Source organism: Amphiprion ocellaris, chromosome 13, assembly GCF_022539595.1.
Source record: "Amphiprion ocellaris isolate individual 3 ecotype Okinawa chromosome 13, ASM2253959v1, whole genome shotgun sequence".
In the NCBI taxonomy this organism is placed as follows: domain Eukaryota; kingdom Metazoa; phylum Chordata; class Actinopteri; family Pomacentridae; genus Amphiprion; species Amphiprion ocellaris.
Window position 1 is genome coordinate 24695475 of NC_072778.1, and position 10180 is coordinate 24705654.

General features: G+C 39.2%; 1 protein-coding gene across 1 annotated transcript; it reads right to left on the reverse strand.

Annotated features, from left to right (window-relative positions):
• Window positions 1–5770: 5770 nt before the first annotated feature.
• On the reverse strand, window positions 5771–9577 carry ndufc1 (NADH:ubiquinone oxidoreductase subunit C1). The gene is made up of 4 exons (XM_023276043.3): window positions 9437–9577; window positions 6806–6909; window positions 6068–6143; window positions 5771–5880 (listed from the first exon to the last, which is right to left on the reverse strand). The coding sequence occupies exons 1-3, from the start codon at window positions 9480–9482 to the stop codon at window positions 6084–6086; spliced, it is 210 nt and encodes a 69-aa protein (XP_023131811.2). The 5' UTR covers window positions 9483–9577; the 3' UTR covers window positions 5771–5880; window positions 6068–6083.
• Window positions 9578–10180: the final 603 nt, after the last annotated feature.

Sequence of the window (10180 nt, forward strand, 5' to 3'; positions counted from 1 at the left end):
AACTTCACGTATATGTCTATTCATCCATTCAGTCGTCAACCAACATTTATTTGAATTGAAAAACTTTATTTATTGTGTCAAATATTGCTATTTGGAAAAAATGGGATTAATTGCAGAAAGCGTCTAATTAATTAGATAAATTTTTTAAATCGCATCCCACCACTAGATGAAACACAGAAACGGTGTTTTAGACAACCAGAAACGAAAACTTTTGAACACGGCCTCCAGAGTGGAATTTTTCGTAACAGCCGCTGTCGCCGTGTGAATGAGTAGCCGGAGTTTCGCTGAGAACGCTGACGTTATGCTCAGCTTTGTGCGTTACACTTTTATTGTAGCTGCCAAACCGGACAACAACAGTAACAATGGTGGACTAACGTGTTGGGCATGTGCTGCTGAGTCTACTGAAATTATTGAATTTCCTTCAGTAAAATGTGCATTTGTTGCCTCATTACTGCAGTCAGTGACGACGCATTCAGATAATCCGCCCACGTCTACATCGGCTGTACTTTTCCTGAGTCTGTGGAGGGATGGGTCGTGGTCATGTGGGGTGTTCTACAAAGTTACATCGCCGACTACCTGCTTGGCATGCACACTACAGCGTTCTCAGTCCTTCCAGCTTTCCAATGTAAACACAGATTTTTTTCACTCCGTTGTTGTGTAAAGCCAACTAGCCAAAAGAAATACATTTGTGTTTTCGGGTGAAATATTGTTGTGTAAACGGGGCTTTAGTCTGCTTTGTCTCTGGCTCAGCTTTTTCCCCTAGTCCATCAGACTCCTGAGCTCAAAACACCTGAAAACCTGAATGCACAGGGTCACTGGTAATGGTTCAAATGCTGCTTATGTGCAATCTCCTGACCATATTTATTCTGTTTTATCGGTTTCTATTTCATTTACCTCCCACACTGTGTATGTCTTGCCTCTGTCATTTTTCATATAGTCTTGTTTTATATGTACATGTGATTTTATTATTTAGCATTGTTTTTTCATCACTCATAGCTTGTTATCAATGTACCATCCAGTGGCAGCTCTTTATAGTTTCGTCATGCCCCCATGTACGATGACAATAAAGCTATTCTATTCTATTCTATTCTATTCTATTCTATTCTATTCTATTCTATTCTATTCTATTCTATTCTATTCTATTCTATTCTATTCTATTCTAAATGTGCTCCTCTGGCCAATAACAGGTTGGGAGGCATCCCTCCTCTGCTTCTGCATGTCAGCTATTTTTGCTATCATCATTGAAGCATGGTGACAGAAAGTTTTAACCTTCACTCAGTTTAACTCAATAATCAGAAAAAAATACAATCGATAGTCTAGTTAACATACAGGTCATATCCCTCTCTGTGCAGGTGATTTACTGACCAAGAACCAGCCACAGATATCCGTGCTTGTTTTGCTGAATAATGCTGTAGTCAATCATATGACAGTCTTTCATGTAATTTGTGGTGTTCACTGCACACACAAACCTTTGTTTCCTGACTTTAGCATTTAAGGCAGTGCCTTATTCCAGGCAACATACATAACCTGCATTGATACATGTAATACCAGTAAATCTGATGTGTAACTTCAATAAACAAGATCTGTTCAATTGTCTCCATCCCTCTCAGTAATTATGAGCTATTCCTGCTGTTTTATTCTCTTCATCTCAACGTCATTACAGTGATCAGTGATGTATGTGCCCATGCTTTCAAGCCAATCAGCTCCTAGACTCCATTCTTTAAATTTATTTCAACTCTGTTACTCTTCCTGTTACTCTTCCTTTCATACCACTGATCATGCATCCATTCTGCACTCTATTGCTAACTGTCTTTATTTGTTAAGGACCCAGAGATCCTCAAGAAAATCCGGCAGGCATTATTTATGACTCCTCATCTCCAATATGAGACTTTCCCACATAGCTTTCCAACATCTTGTCACTGAATCTTCGTTCATCATCTGGTGTCAGATACACTATATTGCCAAAAGTATTCGCTCACCCATCCAAATAATCAGAATCAGGTGTTCCAATCACTTCCATGCCACAGGTGTATAAAATCAAGCACCTAGGCATGCAGACTGCTTTTACAAACATTTGTGAAAGAATGGGTCGCTCTCAGGAGCTCAGTGAATTCCAGCGTGAAACCGTGATAGGATGCCACCTGTGCAACAAATCCAGTCATGACATTTCCTCGCTCCTAAATATTCCACAATCAACTGTCAGCTGTATTATAAGAAAGTGGAAGTGTGTGGGAACGACAGCAACTCAGCCACCAAGTGGTAGGCCACGTAAACTGACGGAGTGGGGTCAGCGGATGCTGAGGCACATAGTGCCAAGAGGTCGTCAGCTTTCTGCAGAGTGAATCGCTACAGACCTTCAAACTTCATGTGGCCTTCAGATTAGCTCAAGAACAGTGCTTCAGCAGAGAGCTTCATGGAATGGGTTTCCATGGCTGAGCAGCTGCATCCAAGCCATATATTACCAAGTGCAATGCAAAGCGTGGGATGCAGTGGTGTAAAGCACGCCGTCACTGGACTCTAGAGCAGTGGAGATGTGTTCTCTGGAGTGACGAATCGCACTTCTCCATCTGGCAATCTGATGGACGAGTCTGGATTTGGCGGTTGCCAAGAGAACCATACTTGTCGGACTGCATTGTGCCAAGTGTAAAGTTTGGTGGAGGGGGGATTATGATGTGGGGTTGTTTTTCAGGAGCTGGGCTTGGCCCCTTAGTTCCAGTGAAAGGAACTCTGAATGCTTCAGCATACCAAGACATTTTGGACAATTCCATGCTCCCAACTTTGTGGGAACAGTTTGGAGCTGGCCCCTTCCTCTTCCAACATGACTGTGCACCAGTGCACAAAGCAAGGTCCATAAAGACATGGATGACAGTCTGGTGTGGATGAACTTGACTGACCTGCGATCCTGACCTCAACCCCATAGAACACCTTTGGGATGAATTAGAGTGGAGACTGAGAGCCAGACCTTCTGGTCCAACATCAGTGTGTGACCTCACAAATGCGCTTCTGGAAGAATGGTCAAAAATTCCCGTAAACACACTCCTAAACCTTGTGGACAGCCTTCCCAGAAGAGTTGAAGCTGTTATAGCTGCAAAGAGTGGATTGACGTCATATTGAACCCTATGGATTAGGAATGGGATGTCACTTACGTTCATATGCGAGTCAAGGCAGGTGAGCGAATACTTCTGGCAATATAGTATAACTATATTAATACAATGCCCAATCTCCACACTTTCCTTTAGGATCTATCCAGTATTTGCAGTCCAAGTCATTCTCAGTCTCCACCAGTCCCTCCGACCCTGCTGAGATCCCACTACGTCTGCCAATCCAGTTCTGGTTTCCAAATCAAGCATTCCAGGTTCTCTTCCACCAGCAACACAATCTCTACAGGCTGCAACTGCATCCCTCCACTCCATCAATGCCCAGCTAGAGCCTGTCACTCCTGTATAATCAGCCTAACACGTCTTATATATCAGGCTATAAATAAGATGTGCTTGATAAATAGATTCAGAATTTGGGAGAAAATTGGTAGATTGAAATTGACCCGATGTAGTTCTAGGCCCTGTCAAAGACACACAGGTTTGAAGTCCAAATAAATATATTACAGTAATTCATCTATTGTTTGTTAGTGCACTAAGAAGGACTCTTCAGCAGCAAGGCACATCTAGGGTATTGGTAAAGGTTTGTGTTTCCTGTGTAGCAGACTGCTGTCTGCCTGCCAATGAATTAAACTGCCATGAGACTTAAACCCCAACTTCCCACATAAATAGTTTACACATGTTCCTGTTTAAAATTGAGTTGTTTAAATAAAGTGCAGTCACAACCCAAGGATTTGTGTAAATCGTAAAGCCTCTGTCAAGCAACATGTACAGTTAGTGTCCAAATTACTTTCTCTCAAACCCCTTGATATGAATAGGCAATAATTTTTGCCCCAGTGTACATCTATTCTGCCTAACTTTTCAATCTTCTTCATACTTGTGTATAAAGTTACTCAGAACCATGTCAATTTATGGAGGATAAACACCTCTCCTGGGTAGTGGCACAAATCACCTTCCATAACCTTCATACCTCCATACCTCCATAATGAAGGTCAGAGACGACATGTTGCTGTTATTCCTTTAAACTTTTAAAAGCTGTTTCATCCTTTCCATGTCATAGACTGTCTTTACACTGAGTTGAATCATTACAAACTGGCCAGCTTGGGGATATTGAGCAGTCATTTCTTTTTGTAATGAAAAAGTGTCATGTTGACAAAAACATAGTATTTCCATCTGAGAAGTACAAGAATCATTTTAAATACATGTTGCATTTGAACATGTGGACATGTTTGTGCATGAATGTTTGCCCTGGGTGGGAGGCTGACCTGTGCAAAGTCCACCAAGGTCAAACAAAAGCACAGTAAGTACTAATGCTGAATATGGGGGCAAGTTGTGAAAATTGTACATTTTCCCTTGCACCAGAGGAGATCTAACAGTGATGTTATTTAATGACTATTGAGGTGATCCCTTTACTGTACTAAAATGTCCATAAAACAACTGCAGCTGATCCAGAAAGCTGCTGCTGGAGTCCTCACCAGAACTAAAAAAGTTGATCACATCACTCCAGGTTTGATGGTCTTTGCCCTGGCTTCCGGTCTCTCGGAGGGTAGACTTTAAAATACTTCTGTTAGCTTATAAAGCTTTGAATGGTTTAGGGCCCAAGTAGATCAGTGAGCTCCTTTTACCATCTGAACCATCCAGATCACTCAGGTCCTCTGGTCCAGGTCTGCTCTCTGTCCTCAGAGTCACAAGCAAAAACGGAGAAGCAACTTTCAGTTTTTATGCTCCACATATCTGGAACAAACTTCCAGAAAACTGCATGTCTGCTGAAACGCTCAGCTCCTTTAAATCAAGGTTAAAGACCTATTTACTTACTGTAGCCTTGGATTAATGACTATATATACCAGCACTTGCACTCTTACTTTGAAAATGATTTTAATCTTTTTATCCGAGTTTTAATTTCTTTGTTTTTATTATCATAAAATTTCATGTTGATTGTATTGTTTTATTTCTATGATTTTAATGTCTACCCTCTAAATCATCTTTGTAATTTATTTACCATTGTAAAGCACTTTGAATTGCCTTGTGCATGACTTCTGTTCTATAAATAAACTTGTCTTGCCTTGCCTTTACTGTGTCATATAAATGGGATCCAAGTTTACATACAGTACGTGCTGGAAAGCCCAAAGCGCAATAATATATATTTGGTCATGAGTGAGTTAAGACCTGAAATGTGTCTTATCACAAACACAGTGTGATGGCGTAGAAAAGCGTGATTTTTTTTTTAAATAGACATGAACAACATTTTGGCAACTTATCTGCTGAACAGCCTTAGCTAAAGCTAAATTAGCCATTTTTTAAAAATGACTTTTGTAGTTTGAAAAAACAACTTGCATGTTAGTAACTAGGTCCTAATCATTGCTTAAAACTCCAGATAAACTAGTGTTTCTAAACGTTAACTAGCCTTGCTCAGCAGAGCAGCAGTAACCACAGCCTAGTAGTAGAATCACTGACATTGAACAAAATCATGGTTTTATTACTTCCCAAGTTTGACCAAAAAAAAAGCCTTTAAATGTTAAACCCAACTTTGCCAGTTTCACCTTTTGTGTAAATTCTGCTCTGTGTCAGACACCCAGGTCATTAATAAAGAAGTACAAATAAAATTTGTCAGACACTGGTCTGATGGCTATCAACTATGAATTAACATGTACAAAATGCAACATGACTCACGCATATTTCACATGATAAACATTTATTTTACACAGAATTCAGAGTGAGGAATCTGGAGCAGTGGAAATAGAAACAGCAGACAAACAGGTTCATCCTGCAGACAGGACCTGATGACCTGCACAGGACAAGAGATGACAACATCATGTTTTGCTTGTTCACACATATGGAAAGTTTGTCTTCATACTGAGTAACAGAAAAATCATATAACCATGTAGCATAACAGATATCAGACCACAAAATAATGACATACGGTGATGTGATTCAATATGTTATATTAGAAAGCTATAAACAAAGAGACTCACCTCCCAGTTCTGTGGGCTATTCCAGGCCATTCCTCACTTTGTACTCGTGCACATCTGTGCTGTGCTGCTTAAAGAGCTGCAGATTGAACACAACAAGACCACAAGTCATGGACATGTAGGAGCTGGTTTATGTTCTCCCTGCTAAAATAATTCAAACATACTTTTGAATTCCTAAGTGGAGTAAAGATCTGCAATCTATAAGTGAAACCTTTCACTGTGGCTTAAAACCCAAGGAGTTCATACTGAGGTCATTCAAACAGCTAGCTTTGGTGCTCAAAGTGCACATTTTGATTTCAAAAATTTAAGACAAATTTCATCATTATGCAAGAGTCCTTTAATCCACAATGTTTTCTTTATTTAAAAAAATAACAAACATAGAAAACGTGCATTTCTAAAATAGAACATCCTTGCAGCCCATTGCTTCCCTCTGCTGGCTGAAATAAAGGCAGAGACTATTAATTCCAGTAAATCTGCAGCATGGTGAACCAGGTGCTGTGCGCTTAAACTGCACCAGAAGTCTTCTACCTTTCTGTTAGACGTGCATACACTTGTTGAGAGACAGAACGTAAATGACATATGTAGAGTTTGAACAAAAACAGGTCTCCATATATGTGCGATACACTCAATAGGCTGAGAGACATTCTGGATGAATGTGCATTGGACACTAACCAAAAAATAAGCAGGTGTAAAGATTCTACATCACTGCATATCTGTGTGTGAAATGAAGTGGTTATTTACCAGGCCCCAGAGGAAAGCAGAAGTACCAAAGGCCAGACCCACTCGTAACCAGTTCGGATTGACAGTGTCAGGCTTGGAGCTTGTAAATGCAGACCTGGATCCAACTGGGAAAAAAACAAAACAAAAACAGCATTTTTAATGAAGCATTGAGCAGTATCTTGCTTCAGGCAGTCCAGACTTGTATTAAGTCATTAAGTATCGATATCATGCAGCAGAGGAGTGATGTGTTGCAAACCAAGAAGAAGGAGTGGCTGATGGCATAGAGGTATACCACTCCTGGTGTTGTGGTATGTATCCATTATGCTAACACAGTGGCATGCTGCTTCTGTTTTATAAAGTATACACTTTCCAGACACAGGAGCTACTTGATATTGGTTTGCTACTTTTGTGTGATCAAACTGCCTTGTCAGTATTACACACATAATATGTAAATATCATGTCAATTAGCTAACTTTATGATCAGTATGTATACATTTTTTTTTGTCTATCTTTACTGAAAATGAAGTGCATGGAAATGGGTTTGAAATAATGTGAGATGAAAATATTTTATTCTTAAATGCATTTAAAATGTCTGATTATAAAGCAATTTCATGTATGCTTAAAGATGCAGCAGGTGCTTATGGGCCCAACCATTTCCTTGTATCAGGTGTAAATAGCATCAGGAAACAGTGTGCTGAGGCATCAGAATGGTATGTGCATGAGAAATAGAACGGGACTAGTTCCAGCTTAAAATGATCAATTCTGTACAAATGCAAGTGCATGATGGCATTCCATAAATCCAAACACGTGCAACTGTTTAGTTAGATGGGTCTGCTCTAAATCGGTTATTGATTAGACTGACTTTATTAATCCCCGGAGGGAAATTCAATTGTTACAGCAGCCGGATCTTCAATAAAGGGGTAAACAATAAGACAACACAGAATATTATGGTGTAAAGTGAAGGTAAAATAAAATAAGACAAAAATATAATATAGGAAGAAAACAATCAAATCAACAGCATAAACAAGAATATACCAGAGTGATACAGAAATGTGCAAATGAACAGAATGTGCAAATGAGAATGAGCTTAGATGTGCAAATGACATCAGGAGGTGCAGATGAATTTACAGTTATAATGAATGTAGGATGTAAAGTGGCTTCATCAGCTGGTAAAGTGATATGGTTCTTGTGTGATCTGCCAGACGCAGATGCATTGAAAAGTCTTACTGCTGTGGAGAGGAATGACCTCCTGTACTGTTCTGTGGAGCAGCGGGGTTGTTTCAGTCTGTTGCTAAACAGTTTGGCTATGTGGCTAGGCTATCCACAACTATGTTTGCTAAATGAAATGTAAGCGCCGACTGCATCGATCATGACTTGCACTACATTGACGATAAGTAAATAAATGCATACATGCACGAAAACTCACATACAGAATCATAAGCTTTTATGTAACCTCAGTTGATTAAAAGCTGGAACAGTTGCTTAAGTTATGCTTTCGTAATAGTTAATAAAGCTCATCTGATTCATTTCAATTGATTTAAAGTAAAAAGTACATGCAAGACTCTCACATCAGAAGTGGTCTTGTCTGGCTCTGTTTAGGAATAGTACTTGTCATAAAGTTTTGTCATCGTTATCAGATTAGCCAACCAATGCCTAGAGGTTTCTGCCGTTGGAAAGTGATATGTGTTGATAAAATACAAATGGTCTACCATCCAACAGAGGCAGAACACCGCAGTGAAATTGGCATATGCCTCTACCAGGGGTGGAACAAGGGGCAACACCACACAACAAATAGGGAAGCTTGTTTGAGAACTGGAGATACATCCAGTAACAACTTTTTTTTCTGAAATCATATCTCTATGGCTGGTGCATTTTAACAGACCAACCACCCTAGTATTTACATGCAGTTAAAATGTGTTCGTACATGTTTTTATCAGTTAACATGTGTATGACTTAGGTTTAGGTTTAGCTGTAGATTTAGCTGAAGCTCTTGTCCAGACTCTTCTAGAAACAAGTGGTGCAAACTGCTGAACAATGCAAGACTGACACAAAAACAAGAAACAAACAAGAAAACATAATCTAAGCAACTGCTCCAGTTTTTAATCAGCTGAGATTACAAAAAACTTATACTGTATGTGAGTCTTCATATTCTTCTGAGTGGTAGTCTTGCCAGCATAAGCAAATGATAAGAGTGGCTGATCAAAAAACGACTACCTGACCTACAGTGATTTATATTTTCACCCTATAATAACATTCTGGCTCTGAAACTCGCCCTTACACCTGTAGTGACAGCATCGTGTATTTACTGATCATAACTTTGGACGTGTTGGTTTCCAGTACATACGGCAGCTTAACAATGTGTACGGTCGTTAAATAAACTCGATTTGAATAGTCCTCCATCTATTAAATGGGTGACAACGCTTGCTGCGAGATAAATATGAAAATTGACTGACAACAGGCAAACAAATCTGTTCGGAAGCACTGAACATCCACAACATTACAGGGACGATACAAGAGTGCTAAGCTAAGCTAAGCTAAGCTAAGGTCAGACTTTAAATACACTTCGTTCAATTTTTACATAAACCGCAGGATAAAACGTGCGTCATTCAAAATCGTAACAACGAATTTGTTATCATTGTGTCGTGATCTCACCTCTGCCGACGTGAACAGCTTTAAATAACAACCGGTTGAAAGTCATTTTAGCTTCAGAGCGACTGTCTTCATCCGAACCGCGATCCTGCTGCACTACGGTCGATTAGACTTCCTGGCAGGACTGATTCAAAGATCCCCGAGACGTCGAACGACCACTAATAAAGGGCCTGGCAGTTACTTTTATTTTTATTTATATATATATATATATATATATATATATATATATATATATATATATATACAGATGTGATTTCAAACTCAACAAATGTGTGGATTTTACCGCTTTGAAACTAGGATAAACATTAACTAGTGTTGTTGGTTGTTGACGTTTCACCAAATTCCATGTCAGAAATGATGAGTTTATAGTTTGTCTGCAAATCTGTACCCGCATGTATGAAGAATAAATGAAATCCATTAACGATGTGTTTTGTTGTTTGTTGTTGTTTTTTAGGGGGGTCTTTGGGGAAATCATCCTGCATGGCATCCTGATTATCGCCAATGTTCTTCTTAAATGAAGATACTAATGCAGGATAGGGTCTGTATTAGTAAATAACAATAGCAATAATGTCTCTTATGTTTTATTAAATACAAATAAGAATAAACCAGGACATTTTCATTACTTTATGAAAAACAACCAGGACATATCCTGGGAAAACAGGACATGCGGTCACCCTATTATTACCCGTTCCCAACAAATGTTCTTCTTAAATGAAGATACTAATGCAGACTCTTTTTTTCTAAATG